This window comes from Lemur catta, chromosome 15, assembly GCF_020740605.2.
Source record: "Lemur catta isolate mLemCat1 chromosome 15, mLemCat1.pri, whole genome shotgun sequence".
Classification (NCBI taxonomy): Eukaryota; Metazoa; Chordata; class Mammalia; order Primates; family Lemuridae; genus Lemur; species Lemur catta.
Genome location: NC_059142.1, coordinates 25475348 through 25493552, shown reverse-complemented (window position 1 = coordinate 25493552; position 18205 = coordinate 25475348). Strand labels below are relative to the sequence as shown.

The following is an 18205-nucleotide window of genomic DNA, read 5'->3' as shown; positions in this document are numbered from 1 at the left end:
TTCATTCATAAATATTTCAGTGTATATTTCCAAAAGACAAGCTTTTATTATTTTTTTAATGTCTGAAGGACCATTCTATCTTTAACCCACTCCAACCTCCATGCCTTTATCTATACTGCTCCACTAAAAGCTTTCCCAAAGGTCACTGAAGACTGCTATTTTGTCAAATCCAGTGGGCAATTCCCAGTCCTTTTCTTACTCAAGCTCTCTGTAGCATTAGAAACCACTGCTCTTGCTTTACTTAACTTCTGGTTAATTGCTCACCCCTGGTTTTCTTCTTACATTACTGGCTGCTCCTGAGAAGCCTCCTTTGTTGCTGCTGCTTTTCCCTTTTCAACCTCTAAATGTTGGGATACATTAGGAATTAGATCTTGGCCATCTTTTCTATCTAATTCTCACTCTCTAGAATTATGTCATCTGGTCTCAGGGTTTTAAATACCAACTATTTGTTGAGGACATCTATATTTATATCTCCAGCAAAAAACACTCAAGTGAATTCCCACTTGAATACATAACAGACATCTTGAATTTAACTTGGTTGCTGTCATTTCTTGCCAAAATTTGCTCCTCCAGTTTTCCTCTTTTTGTTAAATGACACCACCATTCACAGACAATTGTTCAGGCTGAAAACCCAGCCTTGACTCCTCTTTCCCTTATACTCCACATCTAATTCATTTGCAAGTCCTAGGAAAGTCCTCATCTAGATGAATCTAGTGAATACATTGGGGTTCATTGTACAGTTCTCTATTTTTGTGAGTGTTTATGTCAATAAGTTTGAAAATGAGATTAAATGAACAAATTCTTGGAATTAAGGGTCTATACATAAGAGTGATTATTTTGAAGTACAGTGGGTAGGGAGGAAAGGGAGGATTGGAGGTTTCTGTTGGGTCAAAGAATTGTTAGAATAGGGATATTTGAGTAAGTGACCCAAAAACATAAGAGATGGTGGTTGCAAAGTAGGATACTTGGAATTGAGATTTTGGAGGTAGTAAAATTTGTATTGACAAAGTTTAGAATATGACAGTTGGAGAGACTAGATCATATGGTGTGGAGGAAGTTATTGTTGGAAGACAGAAGGCCAAGGTTATTGTTGGGTTAATTACATTGATGTTGATGTGAACAAGAATATTGACAGGAGAAATGGTGGAAGAAAAGCAGTGAACCAGGTGCTAAAATCTTTAGTGAATAAAGAAGAGATGCACCTTCCAAAGAGGAATAGTAGATGGCATAATTCAGTAGCACATGCTACAAAGAAGCTGGACTTTGTTCAAGAAAAGGAAGGAAGGAGAAATCATCTAGAAGTGGCAAAGAGGACTAAGGAGGAAATCCACATTACCTCCAGGTTCTGGGATGTATGAGAATAAAGAGTCTGTATGGGAAGCAGGATTTTCAAGAAAGCTAGGCTTCATTCAGTTAGAACAAAAAGGTAAAGGACATTTTCAGAAGAGAGGTGTTGCACAGTTCCCAAGGAGAGTGTCACTTGATTTTTTTGGTCCCATTATCTTTCTTTTGATTCCTCACTTGCTGTTGACCGGATTTAGACATGATACTAGATAGTTTAGGCTATCAGTAATCATTCACTGGACAAGTTATGCAGAAAGAAAGGAACTCCTGTGCTGGACATGATACTCACTTTTGCCCTTACAGTGATGCTTTATCATGATTTCATTACCTTCAGCAGTCATGTAATAGTTGCTACCAATTGTCAAATGAGCTGTAAAGGATCCCACTTTTATGTTATATTCCTTATTGTTTCTTCTCCCCTAGCATTATTGAACTATAATTGACAAATAGGAATTGCATATATTTAAAGTGTACAAATTGATGTTTTGATGTATGTATAAATTGTTGCATTGTTTCTTGGTAGGGCAAGGATGAGTAAATTTTTTTAAAAGTTGGAGAACTCAAAGAGCTGTCTTTAAACAATTGTTGGCAGTTAAGTTCCTCTAAGAATAGTACGTAGCTTACAGCTTTGAGTAGCTAAGGCAGGGAGAAGGCAGTACCTGGCATGTACCATATCAAGGATTTTGATTAAAGAAGACTTCTGAATATACACAGCCTTCTGTGATATGTCACTGTTCTTGTCGTGAAAATGCCTGATTATTTCAGTTTAATGTGAACTAAATAGAATTAGGACTAAAGATAATTGGTGTTTGATTTCATGATTAGCTTATGTTGTAAAAATTTCGTGGACCACGTGGACTTTCTTAGAGACATATGGCAGTCTAGTATGTCTTACCCTTATGTAAGCCCAGATACAGCATAGAAGTGTGAAGTGTGGTTGGTATGGGACTGCAGCTAATGGATTAGGATAAACTGCATTGAGCCATCAACATATTGCTATGGCAAATGCCTATTCCTAGGTTTATTTCAAAGGATGATGAAAAGGAGTTGGACTTCACACCAGAAATGCTTATTATACTCTTTGGTTTATGTTCCCTTCTGTTTCAGTGATGACAGTATGGGCTATCAATATCCATTCACTCTACGAGTTGTGCAGAAAGATGGGAACTCCTGTGCGTGGTGCCCTTGGTATAGGTAAAGTAACCTTCTGCAAAAGAAAAATTTCAATAGCATTTCAGCTTTAGGAACTATGCTATTTTCGTAAGATTTCCAGTTTTGAGAAGTAATAGTAAATAGCAAGAAGTTTAAAATAGACTTAGGAGTTGTTCGTTCATTTCTTTCTTGTGAGGTCAATAGCTAAGTTTTGCTTTTGAGATTTACCTGGTTTTATAAACTCTACAGTCCACACCAAATTCATAGCTTATGATCAACATTTATTATTCTATACCTTCTGCTCCTTAAACGTAAATCGGTTTGGCAATTCTGAGCCCAGTAGAACATAGTCTACTTACTAGACCCTGCTGAAAGTCTGGTTTTGATTTTTAAAGAGTTAATGATGATTGATCACTGCTGTTACACCAGAGAAAGTGCCTGACAATACTGAAGTCAATCTTTTGAGAACTATAATAGACTTAGCAAACCGAGTCTACATTAGGCATTGGAACCATGGCATTATCATGTCCTCCCCACTTCTCCTGGCAACTTTATATATTTTTCTATACGTTTATTCATTTATTTTTATTTTATTATTTTTTTTTTCTTAAGACAGAGTCTCACTGTGTTGCCTTGGGTAGAGTACAGTGGCATCATGGTAGCTCATTGGTACCTCAAACTCCTGGGCTCAAGTGATCCTATTGCCTCAGACTCCCAAGTAACTGGGATTATAGGCACACATCACAACTCCCTACTAATTTATCTCTTTTTAGTAGAGATGGGTTCTTGCTCTTTCTCAGGCTGGTCACAAACTCCTAAACTCTAGCGATCCTCCTGCCTCGGCCGTCCAGAGTGCTAGGATTACAGGCATGAAACCACTGCGCTGGGCCTTATATACATTTATTTAATGTGCCATTTTATAGACAAAGAGATAGATGTTATACCAGATAAATTGTCTTACCTCAGAGCATTAAATAACAGAATTTAGAATTTTTCAAGAGCTATATTAACTCAAATAGTCAATTCCCATTACATTTATTTGCCATAAAGCTCACATCTCCTGTGTACTAACAAATGGTTATCAAGTGCTTTATAAAAACTAAAGACTTGAGAAAGGATAAGCATGATTTCCTGAAATAATAATAATTATTAGTAAATATTCCTACATTTATCAGAGTCTTAAATTAGAAGCCCATGACAAATTATGAAGCCTAAGAGGAAAATAGAAAAGTAGGCAGGGAGAATATTTCTAATTAAGAAAATTTAGATTGCTTCATAGTTATTTCTTCCTCTGTGGATCTTTTTTCCCTCTGTTAGATTTTGCAGAGGCTGTAAAATTGATTGTGGGGAGGACAAAGCTTTCATTGGAAATGCCTATATTGCTGTGGATTGGGACCCCACAGCCCTTCACCTTCGCTATCAAACGTCACAGGAAAGGGTAAGTACTTAGGGACACCATAAGATGGTGGTTTTTGTATGGGAAAATTTCCCCAGTTTAACTATATTATGCCATTTCTGTCTTAAACAATTCAGATACAACCAGAATAACATTTATTCACATTCTCTATGGCACTTAATACATTGATGTGATTGGGTTTTTTCATTTTCCAGCTTCTAGAGTTAATTGTATTGGGACATTGTCTTAGTCCATTTTGTGTTACTATCATAGAATACCTGAGGCTGGGTAATTTATAAAGAAAAGAAATTTATTTAGCTCACAGTTCTTCAGGCTGGTAAGTTCAAGGGCATGGCCCTGGCTTCTGGTGAGCTGTATCATAATATGGCAGAGAGAGTCAAAGGGGAAGCAGACATGTGTGAAGAGGAAGGACCAAACAGGAAGAAGAACCTCAAGTTAAATAACCCACTGTTACGGGAACTAAGTTCTCAGAGGGAGAACTACCTACCATAAGAATGGCATCAAGACATTCATGAGTGATGTGCCCCCATGATCCGAACACCTCCCAGTAGGCCCCACCTTTCAACACTGCCACCTTGGAGATCTGATTTCAACAAGAGTTTTTTGGGGGGGTTTTTTTGTTTTGTTTTGTTTTTTTTGAGACAGAGTCTCAGCTTGTTGCCCAGGCTAGAGTGAGTGCCGTAGCACCAGCCTAGCTCACAGCAACCTCAAGCTCCTGGGCTCAAGTCAACCTCCAGCCTCAGCCTCCTGAGTAGCTGGGACTACAGGCATGTGCTACCACAGCTGGCTAATTTTTTCTATATCTTTTTAGTTGTCCAGATAAATTCTTTCTATTTTTTTGGTAGAGACAGGGTCTCACTCTTGCTCAGGTTGGTCTTGAACTCCTGAACTCAAATCATCCGCCCACCTTGGCCTCCCAGAGTGCTAGGATTACAGGCGTGAGCCACCACGCCCAGCCCTCAACAAGAGTTTTGATGGGAACAAACAAATGATATCAAAACCATAACAGGCAATAAATTTCAAAAATATTAAGTAAATCTCAAAACAAAACTGGATGTAATTAAGAAGTTATATTCTCTGACCATGGTATACAAATAAATATCTCTCTGCCCAATTGTTAAATATTATTGAAGTTGCAGCATCTGATAACCACAATTACTTAGCTCAAATGTATCCCAAGGCTATAGCACCTACCTTTAACGTTCCGAAAAAATAGAGAAAGGATGAAACGTTCATGATTGGTTACCTAAGAGTACATCTCAGTGGCTGTTCTTTACACTTTGCATTCTTCTGTTGTGACTCTCTGGCCAGAACAATTTTAAAATTTTGAAAATGTTACTCCAGAAAGAATCCTTACATAGTTAAAAATTTTTGCCTCAGGCAGTTTTTAATCAACTAAATATTGTTTGACAATATTAAGAATCTGAGGAAGAGATAAAACAATAGAATCAAAGGAATTTCTTACGTCATATGAGGAATTGTAGTGGTTTTTGCATATTTATGGCTCTTGATTATTGGACATTTTCTTCACCATTTCTTGAAGCATTCCTTTTGGATAAGTTAGTAATTGTAATTGACTTTTCTGTCTTTTTATGCTATTGAGGAATGGGCAAACTACCAATCTAAACCTAGTTCCCTATTTGGATGCCTAAATATTCCCTCATACACAGTGAGGCTCCTGGCAGCTCTTTCTAGCCAAGGATGAGTGTAATTTGTGAATACTTGCCATATGAAAGATCACTGGGCTTTAACTAAAGAAAGCTGAAATGAAGCTGATGTTCTAGATCGCGCTCATTGTAGCAAGGTGATTCAATGGCTTCAGTCATGCTCCCTTTGAAGAGGGAAAATTTTAGCAATTGATAGATACCTAAATCTTTGTCGGCACAAAATATGATAGGATATTATTCTGACAAGACACTCCTGTCAATGATGATAAATTATTTCGCTCTGTAAATCTCTTCTCCTTTTTAACAAGCCAAGTGTACAACATGAAAAGCTCTGGAGGACATCCTGCTTACAGGAAGAAGGGCCTACATGACCTGTTAAATTTCACCCTACTTCCAGTTTCAGTGATGTGCTTAGGATTCCATGGAAACAAGGAGCTATTGAGATATTCTGCCTTGCAGGGGAGTGTAGCCTTATGACTAATCTGGGCTCTTCCTACATGTGGTTTCTGCATGTGCTTAGAGAATCATATAGACAAAAGAGATACCATGGTTCAAAATTGAGATTATTACCCATATACTTTATATTTTTCATTCTAAAGATTTCCCTTCTAGGAATTTATCCTCGGGAAATAGGATACTCTGCCATTACTGTGTAATTTGTAAGAAAATAGTCATTGTAACATTTTTGAGAATAGTAAAAAAATTAGAAATAACTTATGTTTTGTCTCATGTTAGGAAAACGTGATATAGTCATTGGATGAAATATAATGCAGTCATTGAAAGTGATGTTTACTAGGAGTTTTTACTGACATTTATGGAAAGATACTTATGATATCATGTTAAATTTTTTTAAAAGCAAGATACAGAATTGCATATACTAGGAAAAGTCTCTTCAATATTTAAAAAAATACTATCTACGAAGAAAATCTGCCAATATTTTGACATTGTTTGCTTTTATATTAAGAATATAAAAGGTTTCCCTGGCATTTTATATTTTTCTGTTTTCCAAACTTTCTACATGAATATTGTATTTGATAATCAGAAAAAAACAAATAGAGGGGCAATTGCCCTTCTTTGTATTTTCCCCCTGTTTGGACTGTACATTTCTCAATAGAAAATTAAACTAGATAACTTCTTGGGTCTCTCTCATTTTTAAATAGTCTCGTAATGTATGAAAGCTATTAGTTCATTTTCTATGTTTTATATTAAAGGTGAGCTTTAAAGCAACTTAGAAAAAAAAAGAAGAGGGTGCCTATAAGTAATTTAAATTATTTGAACAAGAATAGAGAATCTGAGCATGGATCCCAAGAGCTAAAGGAATCTTTATCATTTAGGGAAATTACATTGATAAATAGAAATTATTGTCAGTCCATAAATATATATATATTTTATTTTTATTTATTTATTTTTTTTGAGACGGAGTCCCACTCTGTTGCCCGGCTACAGTGTTGTGGCGTTAGCCTAGCTCACAGCAACCTCAAACTCCTGGGCTCAAGCAATCCTCCTGCCTCAGCCTCCCGAGTATCTGGGACTATAAGCATGTGCCACCATCCCTGGCTAATTTTTTCTATATAGTTTTAGTTGTCCATCTAATTTCTTTCTATTTTTTTTTAGTAGAGATGGGGTCTCGCTCTTGCTTAGGCTGGTCTCGAACTCCTGACCTCCAGTGATCCACCTGCCTCGGCCTCCCAGAGTGCTAGGATTACAGGCGTGAGCCACTGCGCCCAGCCACACAAATATATTTTTTTATCAGCTTTGTTTCCTCCTTGGCTCCATCTAGTTCTGTAGCCTATGTTCCACATAAAATATAGTCAATAAGGCCAGGCACAGTGGCTCACACCTGTAATCCTGGCACTCTGGGAGGCTGAGGCAGGAGGATCGCTTGAGGCCAGGAGTTCGAAACCAGCCCTAGCAACATAGCAAGACCTCATCTCTACAAAAAAACAGAAAAGTTATCTGAGCATGGTGGCATGTGCTTGTAGTCCTAGCTACTAAGGAAGTTGGAGCAGGAGGAGCTCTCAAGCTCAGGAGTTTGAGGCTGCAGTGAGCTATGATCATGCCATTGCACTCCAGCCTGGGCCACAGAGCAAGACCTTGTGTCCAAAAAAAAAAAAAAAAAAATATATATATATATATATATATGTATAATCTCAATGATCTTTACTATCTGACTGTAATTTGTGATTGGCCATAAAGCATCCCTGGTAGAGATAATATTTAACTGACTGTGAGAAAGGAAACATTGCTATATTTGATAGATTTCTTTTTCTACTCATTCCATCAAACATGATATAGCATGTTTCCTTTTGAAGCATGTCAGTTTTTTCCTTGGGTGTCCAGCTCAAGAGATGATGAGAGTTAGTATCTTGATATTACAGAATTTGTGCTCAGAAAAGAAGTCAGTGACCCAAGGTCAAGTCAGATTTCCTTTTCTTTAAAAAACTTTTTTTTTTCCTCTAAGTTCCCTTTTTTTTTTTTTTTTTTTTTGAGACAGAGTCTCACTCTGAGTGCCGTGACATCAGCCTAGCTCACAACAACCTCAAACTCCTGGGCTCAAGCGATCCCCCTGCCTCAGTCTCCCGAGTAGCTGGGACTACAGGCACGCGCCACCATGCCCAGCTAATTTTTTCTATTTTTGGTTGTTTGGCTAATTTCTTTCTATTTTTAGTAGAGACAGGGTCTCGCTCTTGCTCAGGCTGGTCTCGAGCTCCTGAACTCAAGCAATCCTCCAGCCTCGGCCTCCCAGAGTGCTAGGATTACAGGCGTGAGCCACTGTGCCTGGCAAAGTTCCCCTTTTTAAATGAGTTCTTTAGACTGGATGGTGGTACAGTGCCAAAACCTTAATTGCACAGTCAACAGCAACTTTGATAATTTTGGGCATTTGACAGCCTTGTGACTCAGCCATCTTCTCCTATAGGGAAAGCATCTCACCTGAAAATCTGTTCTAAATTGGATGTCCTGAGCTGTGTCAATTTGTTGTGATCCAGGCAGCACAGTGTTCCCACCATGAGTTTCAGGAAGGGAAACATGGGGGTAATTGCCTCAGGCAAAGAGGACCAGTTCACCTCTGGAAAGGAGGAGCAATAAATGGGCTGAGGGACGTATGTGTCTGGGCTCTGCCCTGGAACATGAATATCTATTGTATGAAGTCTCATGCCAACATACAGTCTTCATTCTGTGCCTCACCCACCTTCCCACCATAGTAGAGACAGGTGGAAGGGTCCCAGCTCTGTGGTTCTTGATTGCTTGTCAAGTGGCAGCTAGGAATGGGGAAAATTCTTCCTTTTCTGTTGCATTCTAGGTCCTTCGTTCTCTCCCTCCTCCCCAGCCCACACCACCCCCAGCACACATCTCTGTACCCCTACCCGTCCTTTGCTCTCTCTCCTTTCTTATATTTACTTCCTTGCTCCAAAGCCTAGCATGCTGGTTAACAGGACCCCAAAGGTTTGGGTGGGTATTTCTCAACAAAAGCAACGTGCTCTTTGGAGCTTGCTCTTTCTTTTGTTGCCATCTCGGATAAAAAGGGCCCATGAGAGAGGAGACAGATAATAATACACATGGTATCCTGATAAGTGTGTGACGTGGTGTTGATATGCAAATGAGTTGTATCCTGTAGAGTTTAATGCTCTGGTGTATTGTCTTCTCATGATGAGCTTTTCTATGCCCTTTCTTACTTTATCCAGCTCTGTATCTGTGTTTCAGTGATACTATTTCCCTTAGCCTCTGTAAAGTTTGCAACATACTAATAATGCTCTGTCTTTCTAGTTAAAAATAAATAGCATACTCTCAGCATCCCTGGCTTGAGGGCCAGCTCATATGTAAACCATTTTAGGATTCCAAAATTGTGAAATAATTCCTTGTTTGTTTTGTTTTTGTCATTTTAAAGCATTCAGAAATTTTTCAGGAATAGCTATGGTCATGTATATAGAAATTTTATCCAGAATGTTACTGATGTGATATTTGTGAATAAATGTGTAGATGCTGTATTTATTCAAAGACTCTAGTTTGGGTTGTGTTTTCTTTTTCCTCATGTAGAGTAAGATAACAGCGAATGACCGTGAGGATGATACATAGCTAGATAACCATTTTAAGTGCCCTCCCAGAACCCCCATTCCTCCTGTCCCCTCTACCTGCAGGTTGTAGATGAGCATGAGAGTGTGGAACAGAGTCGGCGAGCACAAGCTGAGCCCATCAACCTGGACAGCTGTCTCCGTGCTTTCACCAGTGAGGAGGAGCTGGGGGAAAATGAGATGTACTACTGCTCCAAGTGTAAGACCCACTGCTTGGCAACCAAGAAGCTGGATCTCTGGAGGCTTCCACCCATCCTGGTATGTTATAGCCCTGCCTCTGAGAGAGCAGGAATCTAGCGTAAAGGAAAGAAGCCATGAACAAATAGGAGTTTTTGTTATTTTTGAGAATACGACCCTGCAGCAGTGTTTTAAAACACTTTTTCTATACAAGGCTTTTATGTTGGGTGCAGAGATGAATTGTTCTACAAATATTTGGTAGTTCCTGTTCCTAAAGAGCTTGTAGCCTAGAAGGAGCGGGAAGTCATGTAGATCAGTAACTGCAATTCAACCTGATGAATCTGAACTTCAGGAGAGGGCGAAGCACTCAGGGCTCTATGGAGAGAGGAAGTTTTAGGCTAGCCCTTAGTAACTACAGAAAAGCAACTGGGCCTGAGCTTCCAAAGCCCACTGTGCTCTGTCACATGACCACTGCACACTGGTGAGTTAAGTGTGTCTGCACAAGCACTCCAGTGCGCTAGGGTTTATGTGTTCTTGTAGATTTGATTTACTTCTGCCTTCTCCCTTCATGGATTCAGAGGCTCTCCTATTGCTTGTCAGGGGAGTTTGTAGTGACAAATCTTCCTATTCATTTAAGATCAGTGTAACTGTAAGGTACTAGTATATTTTACCCAGACATTGTATGTATTTTCTTATTTGTGTCTTTATCCTACTACTCTATGAAAACTGAATGTAGATTTTTCTTTCCTTAGAACAGCTTCCCAGGGAATGATGCACAGAAATTAATAACATTGATTAGCCAGTTCCATGGATGGGAACTGGGGGAAGGGAAGAAAAGGGAAGGGGCAGGCTTGGGGACAAGGTAGGTGGGGAGGAGGGGGGAAACTTTTTTTTAATTGAGGTATAAACATACAATTAAATCCATAGATTTTTAAATGTCCAGTTTGATGAATTTTGACAATAGTATACTCATATAACCATGACATAAAATATATTACGAACTAGAAGCCTTTATAAAAGCCATATTTTTATTGGCTGGACATGGTGGCGCACACCTGTAATCCCACCTACTTGGGAGGCTGAGGCAGGAGGATCCCTGGAGCCCAGGATTTTGAGGTTGCAGTGAGCTACAATCATGCCACCGCACACTAATCCAGACAACAGAGTGAAACCCTGTCTTCAAAACAAAAACATATTTTTGAGGTCTTTAAAGAATAATGAAGAGTAAATGTTATATATTCCTGAACACTGGACATTTTTTAATGTAAATTTTGTATCTTCAGAACCCTTAATGCAGATGTTTTCTGCCTTCTCTTGTCCAGATTATTCACCTTAAACGATTCCAATTTGTAAACGGTCGATGGATAAAGTCACAGAAAATTGTTAAATTTCCTCGGGAAAGTTTTGACCCTAGTGCTTTTTTGGTACCAAGAGACCCAGCTCTCTGCCAGCATAAACCTCTCACACCCCAGGGGGATGACCTCTCTGAGCCAAGGGTTCTGGCAGGAGAGGTGAAGAAAGTGGATTCTCAGAGCTCAGCTGGGGAAGAGGATGTGCTCCTGAGCAAGAGCCCGTCCTCACTCAGCGCAAACATCATCAGTAGCCCGAAAGGTGAGGAGGCCGGGAGGCCTGGTGGAGGGGCTTTCCTAGGACCCCTGTAGGCTGCATATTTCCATCTGTCTTCTGTTCTGGAGCATAGTGTGATAGGGTGGAAAGTACCTATCTGGAATCAGACTTACCTATATTTGAGCTATGTGACTTTTAGCAAGAGATGCAGCCTCCCTAAATCTATTTTCTCATCTGTAAAATGGAGATACTAGGTTTATAGAGTGTGAGTATTTGATATATTAAGAATGAAACACTTTACATAATGCCTGGTATATATGGTGAACGTGAATGGTAGTTGTCATCTTTGTTCCCTTACAGCAGAGGCTCTCAAAGTCTAGTCTGGGAGCCCTTGGGGGTCCTTGAGACCCTTTCAAGAGGTCTGGAGGATCAAAACTATTCTCATAAAAATACTAAGACAATATGTGCCTTTTCACTTTTATTCCCTAACAAAAGTACAGTGGAGTCAGAGACAACATGACATGGAATGATGTCATCACTTTAAATTCCTCAGTTTTAATTTCTAATATGAGAAATACTAATAGATATAATCCACATAGAAGTTCTAGGGGTCCTAAATTTTTAAGGTTATAAAAGGGGATGGGGTTGGGTGGTCTATGTCCAAAACGTTTAGGACCCATTGCCTTGCAGGGCTTTTGTGAGAAGCCGAGATACTAGAGAATTCCCAGTACCATGCCTAGCTATAGTAAATACTGAGTAAATGGTAGCCATACTTTTTTTTGTCTGATTTGACAAAGAAGAAGCATATGTATTTGTAAAGTTCCTTAGTCTAATAATTATACTGTTTTGAACTGAATCTGGTATAAATCACCTTTCTGACATTTTCTAAGCCCCTAGGATATACTTTACATTTTCAGGACAATGTTGCCTATTGAAGAGACAAAAATGTAACTCACTGGCTACATAATAGGAACTGAAGAGTAGCAAGTCAAGACTCCCCATCTTTACCTTTATGTGTATATTTGTGAGGCTGGCTTCAAAGTTAGCCTTTGGTGGGTGGCTTAAAATGTGGCATTTGGATTTATGCATCTTTCCTTCTCTCCCTTTCATAGGTTCACCTTCTTCAACAAGGAAAAGTGGAACCAGCTGTCCCTCCAGCAAAAACAGCAGCCCTAACAGCAGCCCACGGACTTTGGGGAGGAGCAAAGGGAGGCTCCGGCTTCCCCAGATTGGCAGCAAAAATAAACTATCAAATAGTAAGGAGAACTTGGATGCCAGCAAAGAGAATGGGGCTGGGCAGGTCTGTGAGCTGGCTGATGCCTGGAGCCGAGGGCATTTGCTGGGGGGCAGCCAACCCGAGCTGGTCACCCCTCAGGACCACGAGGTAGCTTTGGCCAATGGCTTCCTCTATGAGCATGAGGCATGTGGCAATGGCTATAGCAATGGTCAGCTTGGAAACCACAGTGAAGAAGACAGCACTGATGACCAAAGAGAAGATACTCGTATTAAGCCTATTTATAATCTATATGCAATATCGGTAAGTAGTTTATTATATAGTTTCAGATGAGATCGAGCTCTTTCATGGTAGCATGGCCATAGACTATTGTGTGGTTTTCAAAGAGTGGTCTGCACTTTTCAGTGGTTTTTTTTATTTGTTTATTAATCAACAAACAGTTCTTTCAGGTCCTGCTTATTTGCTAGGCATCGAGCTTGGTGATAGACAAAGTTAACATAGAAACCTTGGCCTTCTGGATAGATTACAAGGAACTCACAATGTGATTTGAGGGGGAGGTAGTCATGTAATTATTATAAATGAAGTCACAGGTTCAAGTCATTCATAATTGTGTGTTCCTAAGGAAATTTTGCTTTCTAAAAAAGTAATTAAAACTATAAAATGGTTGTTTATCCACACAAGATTTAGAGCTTATGACTTCTGAATTTTGCTTTTTGTTTATTTGTTTTTAGAAAAAAATTAGAGAACTCCAAAACATTTTTTCTTAACCACTGCATAATCAGTGTTCTCCTGCTCAGATCCTGGTGCTATGCCCTGGCTACAATACAGTTAACTACTAACATACCGCTACTCTCTTCTCTTATACAGTGCCATTCAGGAATTCTAGGTGGGGGCCATTACGTCACTTATGCCAAAAACCCAAACTGCAAGTGGTACTGTTACAATGACAGCAGCTGTAAGGTAAACGTTCTCAATCTTTGAATAAAAGTTAGAAACAGAATACCAACAGATCTGGGGAACATTTGTCGAAATAATAGACTATCTCCTGAATAGGAAATAAATGTTTCTGTTAGGATGAGTATATAGATGCTGTTAGTATTAAGAGAACAAAAACGAGATACGGAGTGGGGAATGAAAACATGATTAGGGAGGAAAAAGAAGATATTAGTTAATGAGAAAAAGTTCTTATCTTTTAGATGATTAGAATTTGATAGAGTTTTAGATCATTCTTTTGACTTTAGTCAAAATATTTTCTTCAAAACAAATATTGAGGCTAGATGCAGTGGCTGTATCTTAGTACTCCAGGAGGCTGAGTTCAGGAGTTAGAGGCCAGCCTGAGCGAGAGCAAGACCCCGTCTCTACTAAAAATAGAAAAATTAGCCAGGCATCATGGCACGTGCCTGTAGTCCCAGAGTCCCAGCTACTGAGGAGACTGAGGCAGGAGGATCACTTGAGCCCAGGAGTTTGCAGTTGCCATAAGCTAGCCTGGCACCACTGCACTCTACCCAGAGCAACAAAGTGAGACTCTGTCTCAAAAAAAAAAAAGGAAATAATGGGGATCTTTTAGATGCAGGTGTGAGACAGTCAAAATAGTAAGTTATCAGAAGCAATTCAGTTTAGTTATTGGAGAACATTGGTCTTCTCTTCCCTGGCAAGGATTAAGAGCTAGCATAGTGGTGTTTTTTTGTTAAAGGCTTTTCTTGCCCCTTCAGGAACTTCACCCTGATGAAATTGACACCGACTCTGCCTACATTCTTTTCTATGAGCAGAAGGGGATAGACTATGCACAATTTCTGCCAAAGATCGATGGCAAAAAGATGGCAGACACAAGCAGCATGGATGAAGACTTTGAGTCTGATTACAAAAAGTACTGTGTGTTACAGTAAAGCTACCACTCGCTGCTAGACAGCCTGGTGGTGAGGGAGATGACTCCTTATAGCTGACATTTGGCAAAAGCATCAGTGAAAGGCAAGCTAAATGTAGTTATTTTATCCTGTGACCCTGAAGCACAAAATAAAAATCCTAATTAAAATAGCAGTTAACTTTAAGAGTAGTAATAATTTTGTTTGGAAGTCTCATACAAGCTCTCCAGTAGAGAACTTTAAGGGCAGATCCCACCATTGGCCTGTAAACAAAAGGGTTTGGCACCAGCCACCTGGGACCAAATAAGAATTAAATTGTGCTTGTCCAGCTATGAACAAACATGTAGTGAGTATGGAGTTTACCAATAATCATAACAAAATACTAAGGATTTCCTTGGAGTCAAAGTAAAAAACAAAAAAATTGTAGTGTTGTCTAGGGACGACATGATATGCTACCTCCTTTTTCCTGAAGTTTTATTCCATTATAGTGATGAGATGGAGAAAGCAAGATCATGAAGATGTGCAAATGATTCTTACGGCATGGACGCAGATTTTTTTATTTATTTTTTAAACCATTTCCCTACTCTTTATATGTCTTTCTTTCTTTTTGTTTTTGTTGTGTTTGTGTTTGAGACACAACCAGTCACTGGTGGCAGCGGCATATAGTGGTCAGTCTGAAATGGAGAGTCTCTCAAGAGCTATGTGCCTTCTACCCGGGGCCTTGGCTGGCATACCCAGTAGAAAGAAAAAGCATCCTGGGAAATCCAGCTAACATGGTCCTCCTGATAGAGGCATCTAACTTTTAGGATACTTTAAGTATCCTCTAAAATGTATACCCCCATACTGCTGAATGTGGCATGGTAGCTGCCAATAATTGCACCATCTTCATATGCACATGTTGTACAAAGAGCTTCTGGGAAGGTAATCAGCATCAAAGCTAGATAGTGTTTCACAATTAGTGGTTGTTGTGTTTTTTTTTCTGTGTTTTTTTTGCACTTTAAAAAAGAGAGAAATAAACTTACTTGTTTGTATTTGATGGCTCTAAGGGCTACAAAATAACTTGATTGGGATATTTTCCCTCATCATATTGAATTTGAAAACAAAACACATCCCAAACTTTAATAGTTTGCAAGTATTTTTAATAAAATTGATGGTTTTAGGAAGTAAAGTTTTGTTTGTCCATTAATTTTTTTATTTTGATATTTTTAAAATTTTATAGTAGTCATAAAAAGTTCTGTTTCTTTGCTTCCTTTTTTCCTCCAATTATTCAGGACTGGAACAAAAGTATAAATGTTATTTATTTCAGGTAGCATTTTTTTCCCTGTGTTTTTTAACATATGTTTGAAGGAAATGTTTCACCTTATTTTTGGTCTTTGTTTATTCATTTAGATGCTACAAGTTGGCTGTCATTAATTATCACATTTCATTACCCTTTCTTCATCATAAGTGGTAATTACCAATGTAATTAAGCATTTATGTTCTGATATCTGAGGCCAGTAGCTGTCTAGTTTTTCTCAGAGCATTTGGAAAGGTGTCTAAGATGGCTAAATTGTTTTCAGAAGAAGAATATAATTGCAAGTAGGAAGGAGTGGCCTAAATTGTATAATGTAATAAAGTCAGACAAAAGGCATACTTCATATGATAATTTCAAGATTTTCAGTATATAAAATCTGTCCACTCCTACCTAGACATGTCTCATTAAAAAATGGAAGATTTTAAATAATTTCCTTACAGATGTTTTATTTAAGCAGGTAGCACAATCTACTAATGTTGTTTGATCTGTGTTTGTTATATTGGTTGTAATTAATTTTTTTAATTCATGAACTAGCAGAAATTTATTAAATTAACTATTAACTACATTCACCTTGTAAATTACTGTATAAAACTTGTCGACAATGCACTGACTTTAGAAAGATGTTAATGTACATAAATAGAGTGTAAATAAAATAGTGTTGATGTACTGAAATATGAACTGTACAAAAAGTATTAGTAATTGTATATGGAGTGTACCTGTTTATCTGTAACTATTATCCAAACAAATTAAATACTGTGGATGCCTCTTTGTGCTGTTTTTCCTCATACAAGTAAACACAAAAAGTCAAATTCTTCAGCCTTTCTCTCTGTGATCTTGTTTTAATTCACCTACTCAAATAAAGGCTATCTGACTTATAGAGGGGAGGCTTCATCTCTAAGGGAATGGAAATTGTGTTGAGGGTAGAACAAGACACCTGCAGTGACTCACATCCCTCTTAGAAAATTATTCACAGGGTGGGTGGGAAGGAGAAGGGTAGTAGGCAGGCGGTGAGCTCAGAATTGGTGGGGGGGGGGTCCTACAATAATTTTCATGGCAGATTGGGAGATAAGGTGAAGAGAGGAAAACTCATTTGTATAATGCCTTAAAATGACCCTAGGTTTCTAGGATGCACTGTGAAACAGAGATGTTCTTGCTTGTCTCTCTGGGAGGTCTGCAAGGAGGCAGTTGGCAGTGTTGAGAAGAGATGAAGATTTTACAGCTATAGGTCCTTCACCTACAGCCACTGTTTGTTTACCTATAAAATTAGAATACCTAGCACTTAGGCTTGTAAGAAGTCAATGAAGTACATAAATGCTTGGCACAGCTTCTTGGTAAACGCTCAGTGAGCATGACCTCCTATCCCCATGATATTCAATTGTGTCTTACAAAGAGTTTTTTCTTTTTCACTCCCTTGCTATACTGACACTAACAGAGTTTAATAGCTCTCTGTTCACATTCCCCAGAAACAGGAATTCACATTAAAAATGTATAAAATGGGCCGGGCGCGGTGGCTCATGCCTGTAATCCTAGCACTCTGGGAGGCTGAGGAAGGAGGATTGCTTGAGCCCAGGAGTTTGAGGTTGCTGTGAGCTAGGCTAACGCCACGGCACTCAAGCCCAGGCAACAGAGCGAGACTCTGTCTCAAAAAAAAAAAAAAAAAAAATGTATAAAATGAAACATGTTGCATCAGCGGTAGTGGCAGTGGCAGCTTGTTTAAGGGAAGGAACAAACAGAAAATGGATCCAAAAAGTCAAAAAATGAAGCACAGCTCCTAAAGTGCCAGTCTGTGTTTTTATTAATACCTTTTTAAAAGGCAGTCTTGGAAGGACCAGCTTATGGAGATGGGCAAGCAGTTTGTTTCTAGTTCCTGAATGGCTGTCTAAGTTAAGAGGTCTTCAGCCTCCCAGCCTCTCTGGCTGAAGGTGGCGATTCCACATGGAGTCTCTACACCACTTGGTGGCATTGCTCACTGTGGATTCTTTCTTACCTGCAGACACCATCGAATTGGAGCAAGTAGATGATTTACTACATGTTCCCCAGCTATTTTGAAGGTTGAATAGAGAATTTTACTGGGATAAGCCAGAATCTGTAACTTTGGAAGCAAGGACCCAGTTTTTCTTAGTATTGAAATCACAAAAAGTCAGAAATGCACACACCTCTATGATCAGAGACTCAACGAAAAGAGGACTTTGAGGCTTCCTGACCAGGGGGAAGCAGGATAGTAGATGAAAGAATGCAGCGGTCACAAATTCAGGCCAGGTTGGGAATAGACTGTGAGAGAGTTTGTCCAGCCACGGATGAGAATGGGGAGTTATGGGGACTATAGTGGGTTCTAGGGACGTGTCCATCCGAAGGCCCCATCTGATTGTTGCTGTACAGGAATGTAGGCCCCGATGTTAACCAAATCTTTTTTTCCCCCCCC

General features: G+C 39.1%; 1 protein-coding gene across 3 annotated transcripts in view; it reads left to right on the top strand.

The window, feature by feature from the left end:
- USP32 (ubiquitin specific peptidase 32) overlaps positions 1 to 16550 on the top strand; it is a 202253-nt gene extending 185703 nt beyond the window's left edge. For all 3 annotated transcript variants that reach the window (XM_045525578.1, XM_045525577.1, XM_045525579.1), the window contains 7 exons: positions 2452 to 2538; positions 3814 to 3934; positions 9717 to 9908; positions 11150 to 11438; positions 12506 to 12930; positions 13495 to 13587; positions 14340 to 16550. In XM_045525578.1, the coding sequence (XP_045381534.1) occupies positions 2452 to 2538; positions 3814 to 3934; positions 9717 to 9908; positions 11150 to 11438; positions 12506 to 12930; positions 13495 to 13587; positions 14340 to 14513 (1381 nt within the window). In that variant the 3' untranslated portion in view covers positions 14514 to 16550. The remainder of the gene's footprint in view (positions 1 to 2451; positions 2539 to 3813; positions 3935 to 9716; positions 9909 to 11149; positions 11439 to 12505; positions 12931 to 13494; positions 13588 to 14339) is intronic.
- The last annotated feature ends 1655 nt before the right edge of the window (positions 16551 to 18205 follow it).